Source organism: Tripterygium wilfordii, chromosome 22 (genome assembly GCF_013401445.1).
Source record: "Tripterygium wilfordii isolate XIE 37 chromosome 22, ASM1340144v1, whole genome shotgun sequence".
NCBI lineage: Eukaryota > Viridiplantae > Streptophyta > Magnoliopsida > Celastrales > Celastraceae > Tripterygium > Tripterygium wilfordii.
This window is the reverse complement of record NC_052253.1, coordinates 4597100-4619715: the sequence shown is the minus strand read 5'-3', so window position 1 is coordinate 4619715 and position 22616 is coordinate 4597100. Positions and strand designations below refer to the sequence as shown.

The window sequence follows — 22616 nt, the reverse complement described above, 5'->3', positions numbered from 1 at the left end:
ACCTTAAACTGTTCAGACAGTCTGATTTTTATTGTCTGCAATTCACATGCTGTATGCTGTTTCCTGGTATGTCATGGTCTAGCCAAAGTAAAAACCAAAAAACATTATTCAGAATTGAAAAGTTATGCAATTTGGTATAGAATACCTGCATCAGAAAGACCATATTCCAATCTCTTTGCCCTCAAAATCTTCTTTTATATTTTTGATGACTTCAACATAGACTTTGACAATTTGACTAAGCTTATCTGCAATCCATACACTCAAAGTCAACTTTTGACCAAGCTAAGGAAAAAAGAAAAAGAAAAACAGTAATGTGACTCTTTTGCCCCCAGCTCTACTCATCAGTGAAACAAATTATTAAATTGGCTGGTGCAGCTGTGATTGATCTGCTTTTAACTTGCAAGTTCCTGAATGAGTAAAACAATTGAAGATTCTGCACTGGATTTATACATTACATACTATCTAGCAAGTATGCCTAGCAGAAGAGGAAAAGGGGGAATCCTGCAAATATGACAGATAAGCATTACAAGTCCCTCACAGGTGCCCAATATGGGGACTGAGATTATTCTGCAACTATTTCACATTTGGGGACTTTTACAATCTAATATCCTGATTTATAAGACTTTGAACCAAGACAAATGAGACATGGCCTGCCTGAACTTCTCGATCAATGTGTACTATTTTTGAAATCCTGTCAGCTCGTTAATGGTGATTCTGGAGAATGGTACAGACAGGCATGCCTGTGTTTTTGCTGATAATTCTTGTGCAACAAACCGCATTGTAGGTCTCGACTCTGGAATGGTTCGCGTGCACGCCAAGGCTAAACTAACCACAAACACTACTACTCCAGCCAATTTGCCTGTGGGGGGCGGGAGACGTTGATCTAGCTCATCCTTAAGCAATAACTCTGGATCATTTGTTGATGATGCTGTCGTCAATAGCGAGCTTAGTAACTCTCCAGGATTCTTTCCCATCATAACTTCCAGTGCCACCACTCCAAAGCCATAGACATCACATTTATCGGTGACCTTCATTGTAAGTGCAAGTTCTGCACATAAGGAAAAAATGTAGCATTTGAGCATGCAATGTGATACTCTTGTATATCAGGAAGTCGAAATGAATAGATAAACTATTCGATTCAAGAGAAACTCAATTTTTACCTGGAGCCATGTAACCATAAGACCCAACAGCTGCTGTCCAGTTCGATGAATCTGGGCTTAACAATCTTGCAGTGCCAAAATCTGCTAGACGTGGCTCGTATTCTGACTCAAGCAAAATGTTATTCAAGGATATGTCCCTGTGAACAATTGGTGGACTGCAATCATGATGCAAGTAGGATATGGCATGAGATACCCCTTGCACAATTTTCACCCTCGTAGCCCAGTCTAGCTTCACCTTTCCATCTACTCCATACAGGACATTACCTAAACTACCTCTTTCTATATATTCATAAACCAAGTACATGCTACCCCTGCTAGAACAATATCCATAGAGCTTGATAATGTTCCGGTGCCTAACCTCTGTCAATGCCCTGATCTCATTCTCGAAACTTTGTCGATGTACTGCCAATATATCATTGGAATCTGATATATTGAGTTTTTTTACTGCAACAACTTCACCTGTTGGCAATTCAGCCTTGTAAACCACTCCAAATCCTCCCTCACCAATGCAGTAATTTTCATTGAAGTCATCAGTGGCCTTTGCAATATCCCCAAATGTGAACTTTCCTTCTCTTTCCCATAACATGGCCTCGGATTCCTTGTACTTTTTCATGCTTTTGGTCTCTTCATCCTGGAGCTTGGCTTTTTGGTGGAATATCATAAATGCGACACCTGCTGCAAGCAAAAATAAGCCACAAACCGGAACAATGACTTCAATGAGAACCTTTTTATTAATTTTCGAGGACTTGCCACTTTCTTGGATTGGATTACAAGGAGAAAATCCTTCTGCATTTCCACACAAACCCAAGTTTCCAACAAAGGCTTCAGGTGAGTTCTGGAAAATACTGCCAGTTGGGATTGGACCTGTCAACTTATTGTTTGAAAAATCAATCGAACTCAGACTTATCATGTCAGAAAATGCAGATGGGATGCTCCCTGAGAGATCATTATTTGAGACATTTAAGTTCTCCAATGAAGTCAGCTTCTGCAGACTTTGAGGGATTGCTCCTGAAAGTGAGTTGCTGCTTACATCAAACATGTACTGCAACTGTATCAAGTCACCAAGCTCCAAGGGTATCTCACCTGATAGATTATTTTGGCTCAAGTCCAAGCTCAACAATTTCTCAAAACTGCCAATATCTTTTGGTATGTCCCCAAACAAATTGTTGTGTGACAGATGAAGGTACGCGAGCCACGATAAGTTGCCTAAACCCTCCGGGATCTCTCCTATCAGATGGTTGTTGCTCAAATTGAGCCTGAACAACTGACTTAGATTCCCAAGTTCTACAGGAACTTTCCCAGTCAACTCATTAGAATCAAGTCTTAGAACCCCCAACTGGGTCAACTTCCCAAGCTCAGTAGGAATTTCTCCTGAAATTCTATTTCTATCCATCTCCAAGTTAGTGAGATTTTTGCATTCTCCCCACAGTGGCGAGATTTTACCAATAAACTGATTGTTACTGAAAGTGATGAAAGTAAGACCTGGGTGAACTCCAAATGCATCTGTGAAGTTCCCAGTGAATTGGTTCCCATCAAACCGGACTCTATTTAGTCCAGAGCAGTTCCTCAAGCAATTTGGAAGTGACCCTGTGAAGTTATTGCCATTGACTGTCAAAATTGTAAGAGCAAAACCACTACACAATTCAGGTGGCAATTCTCCAGAGAAGCTGTTGTTGGAGAAGCTAACAATTTCTAGATAAGGACTGTTCTTCCCCAAATCACTAGGAATGCTGCCTGTGAGATTATTAGTGAACAGATTTATTACCAATAATTCACTGAGATGTGAAATGGTCTCTGCCACCTCCCCATATAGATTATTATTATTAACATCAAGGACTTGCAGTGAACTCATATTTCCAATCTCCGGTGGAAGTGTGCCATTGAGTCTGTTAAAGAAAAGGTTTAAGGTTAAAAGATTTGTGAGATTCCCAACTTTTGCAGGAATCGGACCGGAAAGGTGATTCCCCGAGAGGTCCAAAATCTCCAGATCTTTCAAGTTACCAATCTCGGATGGAATGATGCCAGAGAGTGTATTGTTGTATAGAAAAAGGAGTGTAAGCTTTGTCAGTTGTCCAATTTCTGGCGGAATTTTTCCAGAGAAGAGATTATTCTGGAGTTGCAAGGAAGTCATTTCTGTCCAATTGGAGATTAGATATGGAGATATCTCGCCGGAGAGAAAATTATCGGACAAACCCAACTCAGATAATTTGGTCAGATTGGACAAAGACAAAGGCAATTCCCCAGTCAACTGATTAATAGCAAAAGCTACATAAGTGAGGCTAGTACAAAACCCAATCTCAGAAGGAATTGATGAATTCAAGGAATTCATTCTGAGATCAAGTGTTTGGAGATTCCTCAGCTGGCCTACAGAAGAAGGAATGCTTCCTTCAAATGAATTGTTATACAGTTCAAGAATCTCAAGGTCAGACATCAATCCTCCTATGCCCTCAGGAATTGAACCATTGAACTTGTTATTTGCTACTCGAAGATGTTTCATCTTGGAAAGATTAGAAATCTTAGAAGACAATGGTCCTTCAAACTGATTGTTTGTAAGGTTGAGATATTCAAGCTTCCCCAGATTGGTAAAAACCAGTTCTGGTATTTGTCCAGTCAAAGAATTCTGTGACAAGTTCAGGAAAGTCAGGTTCTTACAACTGGGTATGAAACCTGGAAACTCCAAGACAAGTTTATTAAGGATAAGATTAAGGTATGTCAACATAGGCATACCAGAAAACTTGGACCAGTCAGGGGAATCTGTTAAGTAGTTTACTCCAAGGTCTAGGTATGTTACCTTTTGAAGATTGCTTAGCTGATATGGGATTGTATTATTGAGATTGTTACTGGAAAGACTAAGATACTGAAGCTCGGACAACCGGCCAATCTCTGGAGGAATCTCGCCTTCGAAATAATTGAAACTCAAGTTCATGAAAGTGAGTCTTGAGAGGGTACCAATGGTTGATGGAATGAGTCCACTGATATTGTTATTGCCAAAGTCAATGCTGGTGAGATTTGATAATGAAGTGAAGTTGAATTGGGTGAGAGTTCCAGTGATGTTTGCGTTGGACAGGTTGATTTTAGACACGCTAGTTCCAGATGAGTCACAGAGAATTGCAGTCCAGTTGCAGAGATTGTTGAGGTTTCTGAGGGACCATGAATCAAGAGATAGAGGTGAATAAGATAAGCTGTTCTTCCATTGAATGAGTGATTCAGCTTCTGTTCTTTGAGATGATTTGATCTGCAATGGAAATAAACATAATAAGAGGATTTGAAACAGAAAAAGAAGAGTCTTTTGTGTCCCTAACATGGTTGATATGATCTGGGTCATTCTTCCATGTCAGAGAGAAGACTTGTTTTCAGGTTTGTTAATCTGAGTTCAAACATGTCTTCAATAATGGTCCTTTTATAGGCAACTGAAGTAATCTGCATTATAATATGAAACTTAAGTTTTATTAGATAAAGTTTACAGTTTACACATTTTGTGGTTGAAAAATAAACTGCATCTTTTACTAAGAAACGGTAGTGAAGTCAACTTCTATAGATAAATTAGTCTAATATAGTAATGGTAGTGAAGTTAACAGATCCTTTACTTTAAGGCACCAACTTGAACAATGAAGCTGACTTTGACCAAAAAAATATTAACGGCTAGATTTGGTTGAAGTTTACCAAGAGTGCATCAGACGGCCACAAACTTGCTTCTCCTTTCCACAACCAGGTTTTTCTTTCTGAAGCTTCTGATGTCCTGCCAAATGTGAATATTTTAATTAGTATCAGCATTTTACGTATGGAAACTAAGTACTCTCCAGTCTCCATCCCTAACATAGTATAAACTTGTGGACAAGTCTTAAACCTTTGTTTACTCATGGACAAGTCCTAAACTTTTCTTTGAACCTTCTCTGGTCTGTATATAACAATGTACAATGCCATATTTGACACTGTACAGATGTGGTATATGAATACTTTCATAGTAATTTGGTTGGAATTAGTGACATTGTGGACATCTCCAACACAAGAACTATGAGGGGCTTCAGGGAATCTACTTGTATATTTCAGTATAAGTGATTGAAGCATAATGATAGTAGTGCACAAATCCTTAAACTCACTGAGACGTGGGGAGTAGGAAGATATGAGTAAAACGGTGACTATAACAGATATGGAGATCTCAAATGATAAGTGTGTTGAATAATTACATCTTCTTTTTTTATATATTGGGCGTAGGAAGCATAACCTGTCCTAACCTAAACCTTCACATGCTGCTACTTTAATATGTCTCAGCCCCACTTAAATTTTGATAATGAAGAATCCACCACGGGAGACAAAAAGAAACTCCAACGTAAACAGACGAAGTCAACTTAAGAACATTCAGAACTAGGAACTTCCTCTTCATTTGTGACTTAAATGGACCCAGAAATTTTTGTTAAACAATTTGATTAAACAATAGATAGGTGGTCCTTCATTTAAACACTAAACAAATAGATGACTAGTGCTTGTACCTTAGTGTCTTGAATCTTGCTAGACTGGCTTGATCTTTTGAATTCACTAAATGGAACCCTCTGCAAGCACAAAATCACCTATTCAAATCAACATTGCAGAAGACATTTGATCAAGATTAACTCATATACATGAATATACAATGTCAGTGCAGATATCGACATGCGCATATTATAGATATGGAGACCAAAAAAAAATGTGCAGGTGTTTTCAAAATGACAAGGGAGAATGAACAAGTGCTCATGTAAAATGGAAGGTCACATGTTTGACTCTCATTAGAACCTCAAAAGTATGCCCTGCCAATGTCAATTGATTAGTTGTATCCTGGAATTTTGATTTGCTGAACAAATGACTGCCATAAATGACGTTTCATAATCAACCTAAATAACCACGACTTCCCTCCTTGCGCAGAAAACTAATATCCAGTCAAACCGGTAACCTTAAAAGTTCAAACCAGAGAACATATACCACTACTTCCATCCTTGCTCAGAAAACTAATATCCAGTCAAACCCGTAACCTTAAAAGTTCAAACCAGAGAACATGGAAGAGGTGGAAGTAGCCCGGTTGTCGAGGATTGCAATGTAGGTCGTTGACACATTTCTTCGAACACTTGATAGGCACAGAAAGTTACCAACACAATAGACTTAAAAATGGGGTAAATCAGCCCCCAATTCTTGCGAAAACTAGACCAAATCTACTACAGTTAAAGCAAAACTATGTCAAACTCCACTCATCGAACAACGCCACAGTAATTAACCCTGATCGCCCTTGCTCTGATGTACAAATGCTAAAAATATTTTGTCTTTCATTTCTTAACAAACAAGAAACTAACCATGAGACCTCCACAAGTGTATGTGAATAATATATGATTGAAATAATTGATACAATAATTTATTTTTATTAAAAAAAAAAACGATGAGAACCATGCAATGGATGTCCGGGCTCTACTGTAACATAAATGAACTACAGCAGAGCCCGTTGTACTTTAATTTTGGGGCACAACATTTTTTTAAAAATAAATTTTGAAAAATCATATTTATATTTTATTCGATTTTATGACTTCGATAATATTCTTTTGTTTGAAACAAAAATCAAATTTATCATGAAAAATATATAAAATATTTTGGGTTCTGTTAGTTTGATTGTTAATCGTCAACGGTCAAAACAAACTTTGTTAGCTTGATTGTTCGCAATTTTAACGGTCAAAACTTGTGTGACCGTTAGACGTTTGTCGGGTTCTTTTAAATTTTAATCTTGTATATAACCATCATTGGAGAATCTGGCAAATTATAAGGGTCTGTTTGTTTGGTCACGTATTGAGAGAAGCAAATACCAAAACAATGGATACAAAGATTTATATATAGCTTTTTAAGGAACAGGCATATAAATTCATAACAGTAAAGGAAATATCTCACAAACAATCTCATTTTAATTGACAAAGAATCATAAATTACAGGAATCACACACAGACTAAACACTCCAAACCATCTCACAAGCTTCAGCAACACTTCTCTATTCAAAGCTCTCTCCAATCTAGTCTCGAATGGAGTTGAGTTGCCAATTCACTCTCTTATCCTGCACACCGGTAGCAACGTAGTTAGAACCTGTCATCACAACACATAATAGTTCTTACACACAATCCTTACTTGGAGTATACCCCTCTATACTTGCTGGTTGTGTTTGGTATTCCTCTATAGGAAGTGGCCGAGCGTGAATCTTTAGCGAGGTTGGTGTCGTTCCAGTAAGTTCCGACAGTACCTATGATAGGCATCTCATCAGGACTTCTACTTGGTGACTTCCTGGGTGAAGAAGAAGAAGAAGCTGACAGTTGCTTCAGTTCTTCAACAGTGAGTGCACCTAAAATTGGCCTATCTTCAAAGCTGATTGGTGAATTAGATCCTCCTGACATACTTGGCTTTGGTGTAATGCTATCCAAAGCAATTGTGTTGGTGCTAGTCGTCTTGATAGAGGGTGTACTTTCTGCAGAACCTAACCAGGTTGAGAGACTAGCATCGACTGCCATCTCTTGGTTCGATTTCTTGGGTTGATCAGATTTTGCTTTGAAGCTAAAGGACATTTCCTTAAAGCATGGCTCGGAACTAAATGACTTCAAGGATTCATGATCCAACGAGGAATTCTCTTTCTGTTGCCTCAGTGCTGGTGGTGTCCCTCTTGCTTTTACAGCTTTCCACTGAGTCAAATTCTCAACTGGATTCAGCACTGAATGCACATAATTACTCCTATCTCTAGTGTTGCGATTCAACCCGAATGGCTTCACATCACCCTCCGGCAAATTTTCTATAACTGTGGAACTATCAATTTCATCTGTTGCCACCTTAGTCACAGGAATTCTTGTCCTTGAAATCCTAGAATCATAATCGTCCTCGTACATATCATCATACTCCTCTAGAACCCCATCGACATCATCATCGCTATCATCATCATGGTAATCAATGTCACTGTCGTCGTCTAGTTCATCGTCACTGTCTCTACAATTTTCATACCTGTGGTTGGGAGGGTAAGATCCAGAGCTGGATGTGATTGAACTAACATCAGAGGACTGAGATTGGCTTGATTTTGCTGAATTCTCCTGCTCCTCCCTGTTGTCACTGTCATTATTTTTCGGCGAAAAATCACTGACTTCATCGTGCTCATAAGTTGTGATGTTTGAATCAAAAGTAACTCTTTTACGGGTACTCGAGCTCAATTGCTCCACAGGCTTATCCCTGAAATCCCAAAAGCAAAAAAAGTTTAAATCATGAACCAGAAACAAACATATTAGGCAAATAAGTGCTTCTTAAATACTTCCAATACACTCTTTCATACATACACACACACACTGACATATATATGCATAGAAAAACATATAATTTCATACAATTAATGTAACTTAAAAAGGGAAAACAAAACCCTAATTTTCGATTACTCACCCAACTTCCAAAACTGGAGTGATCGTGTTCTCTAGGTGGTCATGTACCAAAGAAGCTGCAGATTGCGGTGGAGTACAACTAGCATTCCTCTGCACAACATTCAAGATCAAAACAAAGTTCAAAAAAAAAAAAAAGTATAAACGATCATCACTAAGCTCTGTTTGGCCACCAAGAAAATTAGGGAAAAAAATCGTTTTTTGTAAACAACCCAGTTAAGCTTCCCTTTACTAGAAACTATCCCATTCCAACGAAACCCCAAAAAGAGAAACAAAACAACCCATTCTACCCAGTTTTCTAGGTTCGCTCGTTTTCTCGGAAGCCAAACAGAATAAAAGACAAAAAAAAAGGAAGATTAGGCTTACTTGGTCTCGAGGTTGAACCTTGTGCCTCTGCCTCCGGCGTTTGCGATCTTTGGAGGAACCAAAACACGCAAGAAAGCAACCCATTGCAGTTGCAAATACCTCTTTCTTCCTCCCCTGTCTCTCGCAGAAACAAGCAGTGAGTTCTGGATTCCGTTGCTTGAGAGAGAGAAAGGTTTGGTTCAACAGGTCTTCATTGTTTGAGAGAGAGGACCGTTGGAGTGGAAAAGGTTAAGGCGGTAGGGACAAAACGGTCAGGAAGGAAAAAGAACAAGTGACCGTTGGACGCCCAGCCTGTCAATCGGGAACCTTTGGCTTTAATTCACATCGATTAGTCTTGCGGCTTTCGGACCGTTGATGGACGCTTGGCCCCATGTAGGCATGTATAGTATATTACTATTTGTTATTTGTTATATACTTTATATGATCATGTCTTTTTAATTATTAAATACCATTCATTATTTTAGATAATATAAACATATTTATTTGATTTGAATAAGAGTACTAGATTTTTTTTCCTATATGCAACGAATTATAATCATTTAATGGAAAACCTTTCATTGAAATCTAATATTTATGAAGTCGATATTTTTCCTAATTTTGTTATTATTTTCTTTTTTGAGTAACTGAGAAGAACGTTATACAAATTTATCATTTGGATATTCAATATGGGTCTAAACTCGACTGTCAAACCTTCGTGCACAGAACTTTCCCACCTACCAATAGGGTAAGTTTAGTCAAAACTCAATATTTGGCCATATGAATATTTCTTTCAGTAATAATCGAACTCAGAACCTTCAATGTTCATACGATTTGATTTTATAAAAATTCATCATTAAACTATCACTCGAGTATGTAAAAGTCAAAATAATGGCTGTTACGGTTGTTCGAATTGGTGGGAGATAAATTCTTCCACCTTAGAAGTCAAAATTGACTTCCATATTAACACTTTAATATTTGGTAGAGAGTAAGAGAGTGAGGCGCGATTATATTGTTTGAAAAAAACTCAACATGGTAATTGGTAAGTGAGCCGAACCTCTAGTAATGAATTGAAATAACGGCAGGCCTTGGGCCCAAGTTGATTATCAAGGCCAGGCCCAAATCAGTAGAATATGTGTAGAACTAGAATTCTAGAACACTAAGTCTAGAACTACGTTCACCGGTATCAGTTACCAGAGTGGTTAGAGAATTCTCTCTTCTGAGCCCTGAAGCCTCCTCTTCTGTATACTGTGATTATTGTGATTATTGTCGAGATGGAAGGAGACCTCGAAAACCAGAGACATAAGACGATATTACTGTGATTATTGTGGCATTCCTCTCTCACGTCCTCGCTAACCTCAAGGTTGTTTCTTTGATCCATAACTGTGTTTGGTATCTATATGCATCTGCGTAGCCATGGTTACTGTTTCCGATATAGTGGTTCGTTCTTTCTTTTTCTCGAGATGACAATTAGGATTTTAAAGTTTTTTGCGAAAATAGTATGTATTTTTCTTTTTTACCACGGTTGCCTTTGCCTAATTTGCAGTAGATGTCGAAGTAATTGATTTCGCGTTTCCATTTTTGGTAGGAAGAGATGGATGATGAAAGTGTAAATGGAGATGAGAAATCAGAGGTTGTGAAATCCAGTACTTGTGAAGAATGAATGCTCAGTCCTTTCTAATTTAGCATCATTCTTCTGGGGATTGATTCTGCAGGAATTAGTGCTCTTTGACAAAACGCAGTACATGTTATAGCGTGAAGCATTGGATCCCACAGAAAGAACTCCAAAATGCGGAGGCTGTAAATTCTTACTTGAATGGACCTGTATCAGGAGGGAGACTTTCTGAAAAAGCTCCTTCAAGTGCGCCTCAATCACGCTTGTTTCCATTTGAGGTTTGGATTATTTCTTGATGCATTAAGAGAAATTGTTTGCATTATATATGAGATTATAGTTTCAAATTCTTGTTTTACGATTGAATTTTCGTAGAGGCCATACACATGTTTGGTTGAGGATTACCATGCTAGCTACTGTAAATCGTATTGTTATAGTTATTTTAGAATTTATGTTCTATACCATACACTGGTTTTAACATGTCTCGATGTTAGGAGAAAGGTTCTTGTGGTTATAGTATTGGTAAGTTATCACCTTTCTTAATCTTCAATGACGTTTTGCCACTGCAGTTAAGTTGGAGTCAGTGGGGGCAGTATGTTTGAGTCCAGGTTGTGTGAAATATTTTTCTGATGAGTACATTCTGTTTCTCTCCAACCCCATCCACTGCGGGAGTATTGTGCACGAGAGTTGTTTACCTATTTACCTTATTCAATGACATAAAGTCTATGTCCAGTCCTGCTACTAATATATTATTTGTGGCATAGGTGGTACAAAGCAACTGAAAAAGAACATCAAGAGACATCTCCCCAAGTACGAGGGTCGTGTATCAGCAGGGAGAATAAAATGTGATTTCAAGGGTTGTCTCCATACATTTTCTACAGTAAGATTCCCTTCATCTTATTGCTTCAAAACATGGAGTGGCTTTATAGATACATATGAAGTAGAGAACATTGTTTATTGTGTATACTGGTATAGTATTAAATTTTTATTTTGCTTGATTACTTCTTTGTTGAACTTACGATTTTTATTTTCAGAAATCTAATCTTGCTCAGCATGTGAAGGCTGTCCACCTTGAAATCAAACCTTTTGTCTGTAGCTTACGAGATTGCAGCATGAGATTCTCGTACAAGCATGTTAGAAACAACCACGGCATGCTATGTTTATACTCCTGTAAGTTTTTTTGGGCGCTTTACTTGCTACTTTCTAGTGTCTCATACAATTAGGATCTGTTAATTCATACTCAAGACCAGTAATTCCTCTTGGTTCAGGGTGATTCTGAAGACTCTGATGAGCAATTGCTGTCAAGGCCTAGGGGAGGATGTAAGAGAAAGTGCCCTAGTGTGGAATCACTGATTAGGAAAAGGGTTTGCTCCACCAAGCCACCTTGATCCTATGATGAATCATTTGCGCTCTTTGGAGACAGGTCAGACATGAATATCACCAAAATAGATAGATTGATGGCATATATATTACTTGTGAATTGAGTTCTACATCTATCTTTTTGAGACTGCTTTTTCTCAAGTATGAAGATATCGGTTGTATGTGGATTTTGGGGCTTATATAAATTAAATGGCACACCGTAGGCAATCTTTGCACAAGTTGGTATATATGGCCCCTTTCTACTGTATAAATCATGGTTTTTCTGCATTCTGAATTTTCTCAGAACAGTACAAGTCTTTTGTGCATTATATATATACAGTATTTAGCCTTCAGAAATTAAGAGATACATTCATAACATAACTCTGGAATATGTGAAAAAATCTTACACAGAAAAGTGAGAATGGAAGACAAAACTCATAATATTTGTTATAACAAAACCAATACCTAATAACATGATCAATAGTTCCAATAAATATTTACTCTTGATCAAAATCCCTTTATACATAAAGATCACCCCCAAACACAGAGAATATGAAAATTCAAGACTTTATTGGATACTAAGTAATTCAAATATTCTTGAGAATTTCATCCAAATAGTCTTCCACAGGGATGCCTCTACTTGCTGCCGTTTTCTCAATGTCCTCCATCACCTCATTGAATTGTCGGTGCCCCTCCTCCGCCACAGGATCTGCTTGCGGCTGATCTGTAACGCCAATATTTTCCGGTATGTGCTGGTAAGTTGGATACTGGAAACCCTTATTAGTGCTCAAAGAGTATGGTTGTGGCTTTGAGTCATCCAAAGAGCCAAGGACACATGGGAGTTGTTTTGCTTGCAAAAAGTCATGAGAACATAGTAGTGGCATTGCTTGTTGTCCAAGAAAGTTTTGAAAATTCTTTAGCATACTGATACTGTGTGAAATCTGTAAGAAATCTGGATTCTGAAAGCAGTTAGCAGTAGTGGAATGATAAGTGTCCTCAAAGCTAGAGAAGTATGGTTGTTGCATTTTGTGCAATAGGTCATTTGAAGAGTGAGGCATTGCTTGCTGTCCACGAAACTTTTCTATTGGATACGTAGCCTCTAATGGTGCCTGAATCACTTCCATTACATCGCCTAAACGTGTTTGTTGTTGGTCTGAAATACCATATTGAGAAGAAACTGAAGAGAAGCTGCCACCGGAGGATTGTGCTCTCTTTCTTGAATTCTGTTGAGCTTCCACTCCATATGTCGATAATTGTTGTTGAACCACTGTCATTAAAGAACCTAACTCTGTTTGCTGCTCAAATGCTCTCTTTCTTGAAATCTGTTGATTTTTATCCTGCATTATCCTCTCCTCATATTTTATTAACCTAAATCTGTTTGGTTGCATTCTCGTATTACAAATCTCCTTGTCAAAGATAATTGATGATTCGGGATCATCCATGACAGTTATTGTACTGTTGCAACCGATAACACAGAGGACAACATCACCAGGGGATTGTTTGCGAGGCAGAAAGAACTCGTGCATTGTCCATTCACCTTGCGTTCTTCTCAAACAACAATTAACTTCATCACCTGCTTTCGATTCAAACTTATAGTACTTATTCACTCCAATCAATTTTCCTTTATAATCCTTAACATCAGTACTGGCATTGGCATGCCAAGTCCCAGAACCCGCTCTCCTCATAATCTTCTTCGATGAATCGCAATTAGTACTAATTTTCTTGAGTTGGGTAAACACATAGAAATACTCTCCAGTATTATCACTTGCATCTAATAAGTTCCATGGCTCGTGCACCCCCTCCTTGTCACCATAGATGTTATCACAGTCGCGGATTGTATCTAATAAGTTCCATGGCTCGTGCACCCCCTCCTTGTCACCATAGATGTTATCACAGTCGCGGATTGTATCTTCAGGGTAGGGAAGTTTGGCAAGTTTCTTGTGGAGATATAGAATAAGCTCTTGACGGGTTGGCCTGAACCAATAACCAGCTTGATAAGGTGGTCGTAACGGCATTAAAGGCTTGAGACGGGTAATTGGGAGATTCGAATTCTCCATGAAACAAGAAAAATATGCTCTGGTTCTTGTTTTCAACAAGTGATGTGAGAGTAAAAACAGAGAATTTTTTGTATAAAATTTGATTCTTTGGAAATTGGGTTTCAATCTCTACTTACTCTTCTCTCTTGTTTGGGCAGAAGTGGCTGCATATATAGAGCTATACTGGCCGACATACTTGTCCCAAATCCTATTATTATTTTAAAACCCATATTCTAATTGGAGTCGAAAAACTCAATCGCTGCAAACCCGTATGTGTATTTCCTCTGCAACCCTTCTCAAATCAAATCCTCCCTTTGTTCTTCGACATCCACAAATGCCAATCCTGGGGCTCGAAATTAGACTCTCCGAGTCCGGGTCGACCCAATGAGCGAGTGGGAAAGTCATAATGGTGTGCGTGGCTTTAAGAGCAGTTACTTTCATCTATGTACACTGAATTACTGGTTTGTTAAGGGAATAAATTTTATTGCTAAAAATAAAATTACAATTACGGCTACAGGATAACCGAAAACTCTTAAAACAGAAATTGGAGTTTTAAATATAACTCAAATCTAAAAATAAGAAACAAATTGAGAATGCATCTCACAAGTAGTGCAGCCTTTTTACCATCCTTAGAAGTCGACCTTTCGAACTTGAAGATGATAGTGGGATAGAATGCAACCAACTGAGAACCAATACAAATAGACTTGGGTCAAATTAGAGAACACCACGTTGTACAAGGGATGACCAGAATCAGAAATCATGCCGTGATTCACCCGTGCAAACGAAACATATACATTAGAAGCTCGGAGGGAGAAAAAAAAAAAAAAAAAAACCAAAACTTGTTAGTAAAGAAAGTTAATTTTTTGCTAGGATTATTTGTTAACATGATTGATGGTGTTATGTGTATATTTGGTAGTCATCCTTGCTGAAAAAATAGATAGAAGTATTTGTAATTAAAATATGCTAGCTAGGACAATACATGAAATTAGGAATATTGTCGTCATGTTTACTAGTAACATAATAACTTTTTGACCTCTTTTAAACTCTCTTGTTATTATGAAAACATTCAAAATTACATCCTCTGCAGAAGTTGAAAGATGTTCTTCACTTCCAGGAATAAGATCATGTAGAAATCTACACAAACAATTAAGTGTTTGCAATGGTCAGACTATGTAAGCTGACAAACTGGCTGCAATTTATAGGCAGCAATTGACTCCAAAATCCAAGTATGACCTACCACTTCAGATCCCATTTTAGAAGCTAAATTCTCTGCTTCACTCAGTCTTTCCCACATATAGGATATTTCTTCCCCAACCTTGCTTCCTTGTGGGGGATCAAGGTTGTAAACAACCAGTTGTTTTGAAGAAGCTGCCTGCTTGTCGTGCTTTTGCACCGTCAATTCTTCCTCACTCTCACAAACAGAACCACCCGCGGCAATAACTAATTTTTGGATATCTTCCTTGTAAGCAGGCACGAATTCACCAGAGAAATAAAAACTTAAGCCATTGAAAAGTTTTGGCACCTGCGTAAGAGGCAAGTAAACCTCATCAGGAAGACTGAAAAAACATCCAATCATAGAACCAGTTTCTCAATCATGCAGAACGGGAATACTTAATACTATTACATCTACATGATTGTTGAAATCAGTAAATCTTGCGGTGTCCTTTTTTCCAGAGAAATTCAATGCCCTACTTAGTCTAAGAAAACCAAAGACAAATTAGATAAAATCCACTTCTTTGATGAACAAAAAAAATCTGGTTCTTTAACACACAAATTCAACAAGTCGTATAGTTGCAAGAAAAACATGGGTAAAGAGACCCTAGTTCAATGATTCAGTATCTGCTGTCCAGTAAAGCACAAAACATTGAGGTTCTTTCACACAGTAAATTCATGAGACTTACACCATTCACTGCATTAAGTCTGCCAGTCTTGGGGCCATTGCAGCAACCATAGTTGTCAAGGCTAACTTCGTAAGGTTCTTCATTCATAGCATACATACGTTCCATGCATGCTTTTACCCCTGAAAAATACAGAATTCAAATTGCAACAAACACGAATAATATTACTAGGACCAGATAATAGCAACTCATCATTAGGAACTATAGGTACAAAAATCAAAGCATAAATAAAGATCTTTGTAGAAAGTCACATTAGCAAATTACAAAAACAATTAGAAGTACCAAATTCCTTGTCATGCGTGGTTCAAAATTTCTCCTTACTGACAACCCTTTTCTCGTGGGACAGCCATTCTAATTGATCTATAAATTTGTGCAACCAAACATGATTTAATCTCCGTAACCAGATAACCCACCCACTTTAGGAAAAGCTAAAATTTTGCAGAATCAAAAACCAATATATTCAAAATCATAAACAATTGTATTGTTACTGTGTATAAAAAGAACCAGAGTATCATAAGCAATCAGTGACAGCCAACAAAGCAAGAGCAAGACAACTTACAGTCAATACTAAGAACCCATCTCCCATTGCAAATTGCCATGAGAACTTTCAGTGTCCTGGTGCATGCACCTGTTTTATCAGTTGCAGCAATCACATGTGATACATCTGGTCTCCAGAATTTGGACACAGTTACACCGATCATGCTGGCAAACCTAATCAAAAGAAGCTGCAGGAAGAGGGCAAGCATTGAATCCCATATATACATCTCAAAATTAACACAGAACATAAAGAATTGACTAATACAAAAAGAATCCTTCACTTCAACTATTTCACTCCACTCGAACTTTTTCACTACAGATTTTCCTTCTGATATCCCAAACAATAAGGACTCATATCAGATAGTACACACAACTTCATGTAGAACATTCCCTTTTGAACACAGTCATGCAATTGGAAGCCATTTGTTTAAAAAAAATATTGCTCAAATAACATAGAACTCTTCAGTTCCATGTAGATGACTGCCAGTAAAAGAAGAATACATGTCATCTAGCGAGGGGGAAGGTTTTTCCTAGAAACTAACCTTCTCCGCTGAAGAAAGAGCAGATCCGCACAAAACCCAGTCTTTTGCTCCAGTATGTGAGTCTTTCCAAAAGCTAGCTTCCTGAGGGGTTCTGCAAGCACAATGACAGAAACATTAGCCACATGATTGCATGCAACAACTTTAATTGCAATAAATATGGATAAATAAGATGTAAACAACTTTCCCCATGTAGTAAACCATGATAAAAGAAGAGTTATCCTGATATCCTCAAATATGTTCCTCATACCTCAAAAATAAAAATAAAAAATGCATAAGCTAGGAAAGTTTCTAAATCTTATATTTGTTCAAATTCAATGAGGACAAAAGGAGCAATAGACTGAAAAAGGGACGAGTGCAGGTTGAGAAAGTCCAATGTGTTTTGATATCTCAATATCTGAAGTAGATACTGCTTAAAGAATGTTAATTATGTATGTAAACCAAACAAAGAAATATTAATTACATCTGGTAAAAAACAACAAGATTGGCTCCTGTTTTTTGCAAGATAGTCATGACAGCTTAAAGAGCGAAATTTTACATTTGAGCTGGCACAAAATGACTTGTTTGGTTGCAAGTCCCAGAGTTGGATGACTTTTCATTTGGCAGTTTCGCCGAAGAATGAGCTGGACAGAGTACAACATAGTTATCCTATATAAAAGGAGCCTTTGTCAGTTAAAGTTCAGTACACAACACAAATCAAATACAAATTCTCATGTTGATTTCATTTGGTGTAGCAGTATATAATGTGCTTACAAGATCCCACCGACATTTTGGTATTTTCAAAGCGCAAGGAACATGATAACTTCTTCTGCATGATTTCACATAGCAACCTAGTGCTGCTCCCTTTAACCCACATCCGCTGCATTTAAGCTTTGCACCCCTAGCCAACTCTGACTTCAAATTTTTTACAATATCCCCATCATAGTACACTTGGGGCGCCCTGCAGTTTCTGATAGCATCAAACATCCTCGAAGATCACATCATTAACAAGAAATGAAGAGCAATTCAAAAAAATCAGATCAAAAAATTCAAAATTCACCTTATTAAAAATAACTGAATAAAATCAGCCTAGAAGACAAGTTACTAAAACTAACTACTGCCCGCTATAAAAAAAAAAAAAACTAATAACAGACTTGATAGCTACACAAATCATTATAACCTGCATCTACTCAGATGGTACTGAGACAAATGATCCAACAAAAATCCTTCCATCATAAGACATTGACATACCAATCAATGCATACTTTGTGAACATGTATAACAATTGAATAGGTGGCCTCATCTCCCACTACCTGCTTTCCATTAGCAAAATGCAACATTGGGCCAGTACCCTGAAAATTTAAGGTAAGATTTATTATTTTTATAAAGATATTTGAACTTGCAAAGCAATGGCAAGAAAAAATGGATCTCATATAATAATGTACTATCCTATTTGCCAAGCGGAAGTACCTGTGAGATTTTTGAGGACTGGCAAAATCCACAACTGTTTTTATCTGTACATGAATCATTCATACCAGCAAGAGATTCAACAGATTTGGGTTCCAATCCAGAGTTTGAGAGGTTTGAACCTCCCATTTTGGGAAGAACTGTTCCAACATTATCTGCACTCTCCTTACCTGCATCTACTGGACCATACTTCAACTTCTTAGATCGTTTAGCATCCATGAACAGACAACCTTCAGTTTCAGAGGCAGAACTCCCATGCCTCTCTAGTCTTCTTGTATCCTTTCTCTTCACTGATCGTGCGACAGGGCAATGCTTTGAACTCTTCAAAAAGTATTCCATTGTAAGTTGAGTGAGACAAAAAACAAAAACAAAAGAAAAAACAAACAAACAAACTTGTCCCCAACATAAAGAAGCAAAGAAACATTCAGTTCTAATAACCTAAAAAATAGTAAACTCTCTCTCCTCTCTCTCTGAGTATATAAAAACCATCAGCCACAATCTTATCTGTGGTGGGTGGACTGGGAATTTCAGGGAGCTAGCTCTGTCCCATAGAAGTCTCTTGGGCCAGACTCACAGCCTTCTCAAAAGGCTTGGTCCTACTTCCACCTCATTAAAGGAAGAACTTGTTCACCACAGTTGCTTGGAGAATTTGAATGGAGAGAATTAGGAGGATATTTGAAGAAAACAAATAAAATGTCCCATTAGCTTCAGAAAATGTGATTAAAACTTGGAGTTTTGGCCTCTAGAAGTTTATGGTGACTGCTAGACAAGGTCAGAGTTAGGGGGGCAGAGGGGGGGCAACTGCCATCTATGAGGAAAAGGAAAATTTTAATTAGCCGTATTAATTTTCCTTGTCCTGCCCCCCACACTAAACAATATTTCTTATCTGCTTTTGTCAACACTTAGACAGAACCAAACCAACATTTTCTTACAAGTAAAATGCATCAAGATATTGTATTTGCTACCAATCTAGTCAACTCTGTTTCTGAAGGAATGCAGATCTCCCATAACAATCACTCTTCCATGTCAATAAGGCATTATAAATTATGTGCATGTAAATCAACCCCACAATTGTAGGAATACTGTAATAACTGGCATCTTAAAGAGCAACATTACTGAAGTCTTACATGATAACTGGCATGATCATTACTGTCATTGTCTGAGCCTTTACTAATCGGAGGGCTATCCAGTGATGATTGTACTGCCTGATCTGCTCCTATATGGCTATTTCTGCACCCTTCAATCCCCTTTTCTCTTGCTTCAGAAATTAGCAGTTTCTCATCATACTGATGACCATTGGCACCCACTGCTTCATCTTCTTCACCCACATTAGGGGGAAACACAGAGTGCCCCATTCTTGAATTATTCTCCCTTGTGGTCTTAATTGATCTGTTACTTAATTGATTTTGGACACCCTCACTCATTGAAGCCCGACATTGCACCAAAACTCCACCAGAATCTGCATGAAAAGATTAAACAACCATCAGATAGAAAGAAATTTTCTAAACTTTATACTCAATGGTACAACAACCGAGCCAAATTTGGCTTTAATAGCATGCAGGGAAAAATCATACCAGAAGATGCAGGGTCTGAGAAACTGTCCCCGAAACCCGCATCCAAACTCCTATAGATTGCCACAATGTTTTCCATGAAGGGCATAAATCTTAGATCTGCATGCCAAGTAACCATAGTGTAAAATGAGTTTGAGAAAACAAGAAAAAGAGAAAAAGAGATTTGAAAGATTCAGAGAAATGTTCAGAAATAATGATCCAAGAACATATAAGATATCTACTACCATTAACTACTACAGAGGAAAAAGTTTGTCAATCTGTGCTCTCTTAGTAAGAACAAACCAAAATAAATGGAAACTCGGGCATTTTCCCTTCCAAAGCACGATATCTAACAACGATTAACAACAAAGGGAAGGGTCTGCCAAACAGTGCTTTGCAGACGAAGAAATTCCGTTGGTTATGCCAAACAATATACCTTTATCACAGTATCGAGCTTTGCAGACGAAACACTCTGCGCCAAATTGAGTAGACTTGGGCATGCATGGGCTGCAACATATTCAAAACCCCAACTCAACACACTAATCAAAATAAGAAAACTAAGAGACGAAAACATTCAAATTAAGCCGAAGGTTGAAGGGGAGAACAAACTAACTTGCAGAATATGTGATTACAAGGAAGCATAGTCGGCCGAGTTAGGAAGTCCAAGCTGCAAAGGCATTCATCGAAACCAACCCAACAAGCCTAATCAGAACGAATAATTCTTCTCGTCTTTCGTAAATACAAGTTTTAATAAAACAAAATGGAAATCCCAAAGAGTGATTGTGTAATACAAACCAGAGAGGGCATTTGAGCTCGAGACCGAGTTTCTGGAGATGGAGGAGAACCCAGGGTTTCATCGATCTCCGTGCCTGCCTCGCCGTGCCCTCCGCCATTAAAGCTTTTCACACAGAGCTCCAAAAACAAACTGAAAATGGTTGAAAAGACGTTCAGAATTCACTTTCTTCCTAGGCCCAGGGCTACCATATAAGGGCTCTTGTTGGTTGGTTCGATAGATCGGGAAAGAGACACGTGGACGGCTGAGAAGGCGTACGCATTTTTATGATTTGGTGTAGGAGATCATTTCCTTTTTCAAATACGCGCGCGAGGCGGGCTCCTTGATTTCGTTTTCGGTTGCTCCCGCCAGCGAACTTCCGCACGCAAATTTTTTTTTTTATTTACCACTATTGCAATTTACTTTTTAATTATTTTAAAAACATTTTTTTCCGTATCGATGTTTTTGAGCTGAGAGTGGCTTCTGATGCATTTGGAGCCCATGCATCCTCTTTAAATCCTAGAGATTCCAGTCTATTAGAAAATCTAGCTCAAACACTACAAATTTTGTTTGCTTTGGGTTAAAGGCGTGTACGACTTTTGTTTTTCTTAGCATACGTTTTAGTTCTTCGGCTCAGAAAATGCATTGGTTGTATTAGAGGGTCTAGACGTTTGTTGATATGTTATTTGATTGGGTTATGCAGGTTCGAAATGGGATAGGATGTTAACACTCTCCTGCACTTATGTTAAACCCAACAAATTGATAGGTAGACTTCATGTTCATATGGACCAAGTTTTAGCTCTGATATATCAAACCCAAACACTACAACTAATAATGTCCATTTTGAGCCAAATGACTTGTTATTCTTGTGCAATCGTCATTGGTTCTTATGTCCAAAAAACGCGTTGGTTGTGTAAGAGGGGCTGGATATTTACTTATATGTCACTCTGTTATGTTATGTTAACCCGATATGGTATAAAGTCTTAAGAGAGGTTATGTCAAAATGGATTGAGTCTTAACTCGGTTTCAATACCGTGTTAGAAAATTCAATCAAAATACTACAACCAATATTATCCATTTTGAGTCAAAGGCTCGCCTGATTTTGTTATTCTTGGACAATTATCATTGGTTCTTGAGCTCGAAAAATACGTTGATTGTGCATGACTATACATTTACTTAAATGTCAGTCAATTAGTTATGCCAATATAATAGCGGATAAAGTCTTAACAAGTATCTTGGAAACTCAAATTCATTTTCAAATTTCCTCTTCATATATGATAAGGAGGTAATCATTTGGGCTTGCATTTGTTTTGTCGAATGTGGCCGGACCCTTGATCCGGTCATTCTTTCGTTGAATCAACTGGTACCTGTTAACAGCGGCCGGTCCAATTTAATATTCAAATATTTATATATTATTGTGAATATTATGAAATATGAAAATTTATGATTAATATTTATATTTACTAAATATATATTTAATAATTTATTATGTTGAACTGGTTTTGAAGTGATATGACACCATCAAATAGTTGTGCATTATTGGCAATCACCTAGTTTTTTGTTGGGACATGAATAATGTATGAGGATTTATATTTTGCTAATATGATTGTATTATGGATGTGTTTTGTTAATGTGATTGGACCAACTAAATGTATTTATACAATGGTTTAAATTTGCTGCCTTTACTTTTTATATAATAGACATGAGATCCAATATTGATTTTGGTATGATAAACAAGTCAACATGGAGGCCAACCAAAGTCCTTGCCCTTATGTTTGTCCGAACAACAAACAACAAGAGACCAACAAAAACACATTGTTGCAATAAGACATTTTTGTTGGACCAACAAAAATTTCACTTTTATTATACAAAAAGTCAAGCCAAACACGTATTCTAATATGCAAAACACATTTCTCAATACAACCACATCAACAAACACACAAATTCTTA

General features: G+C 37.7%; 3 protein-coding genes and 1 long non-coding RNA gene across 4 annotated transcripts; 1 reads left to right on the top strand and 3 right to left on the bottom strand.

The window, feature by feature from the left end:
* Positions 1-354: 354 nt before the first annotated feature.
* Positions 355-4536, bottom strand: LOC119990573 (MDIS1-interacting receptor like kinase 2-like). Its single transcript, XM_038836550.1, has 2 exons — positions 1161-4536; positions 355-1048 (listed from the first exon to the last, which is right to left on the bottom strand). The coding sequence occupies exons 1-2, from the start codon at positions 4483-4485 to the stop codon at positions 678-680; spliced, it is 3696 nt and encodes a 1231-aa protein (XP_038692478.1). The 5' UTR covers positions 4486-4536; the 3' UTR covers positions 355-677.
* A 2520-nt stretch (positions 4537-7056) lies between these two features.
* LOC119990737 (eisosome protein SEG2-like) lies at positions 7057-9223 on the bottom strand. The gene is made up of 3 exons (XM_038836813.1): positions 8942-9223; positions 8580-8668; positions 7057-8375 (listed from the first exon to the last, which is right to left on the bottom strand). The coding sequence occupies exons 1-3, from the start codon at positions 9023-9025 to the stop codon at positions 7292-7294; spliced, it is 1257 nt and encodes a 418-aa protein (XP_038692741.1). The 5' UTR covers positions 9026-9223; the 3' UTR covers positions 7057-7291.
* An 875-nt stretch (positions 9224-10098) lies between these two features.
* LOC119991936 lies at positions 10099-12176 on the top strand. The gene is made up of 5 exons (XR_005466297.1): positions 10099-10280; positions 10506-10810; positions 11294-11409; positions 11564-11699; positions 11798-12176. It is a non-coding gene; the product is annotated as an uncharacterized LOC119991936 (long non-coding RNA).
* A 2773-nt stretch (positions 12177-14949) lies between these two features.
* LOC119990757 (BRCA1-associated RING domain protein 1) lies at positions 14950-20843 on the bottom strand. The gene is made up of 13 exons (XM_038836841.1): positions 20690-20843; positions 20508-20561; positions 20331-20401; positions 19919-20014; positions 19472-19803; positions 18348-18665; positions 18129-18229; positions 17652-17838; positions 17437-17546; positions 16902-16992; positions 16382-16547; positions 15826-15944; positions 14950-15446 (listed from the first exon to the last, which is right to left on the bottom strand). Exons 1-13 carry the CDS (start codon positions 20785-20787, stop codon positions 15093-15095), a joined length of 2097 nt encoding a protein of 698 aa, XP_038692769.1. The 5' UTR covers positions 20788-20843; the 3' UTR covers positions 14950-15092.
* Positions 20844-22616: the final 1773 nt, after the last annotated feature.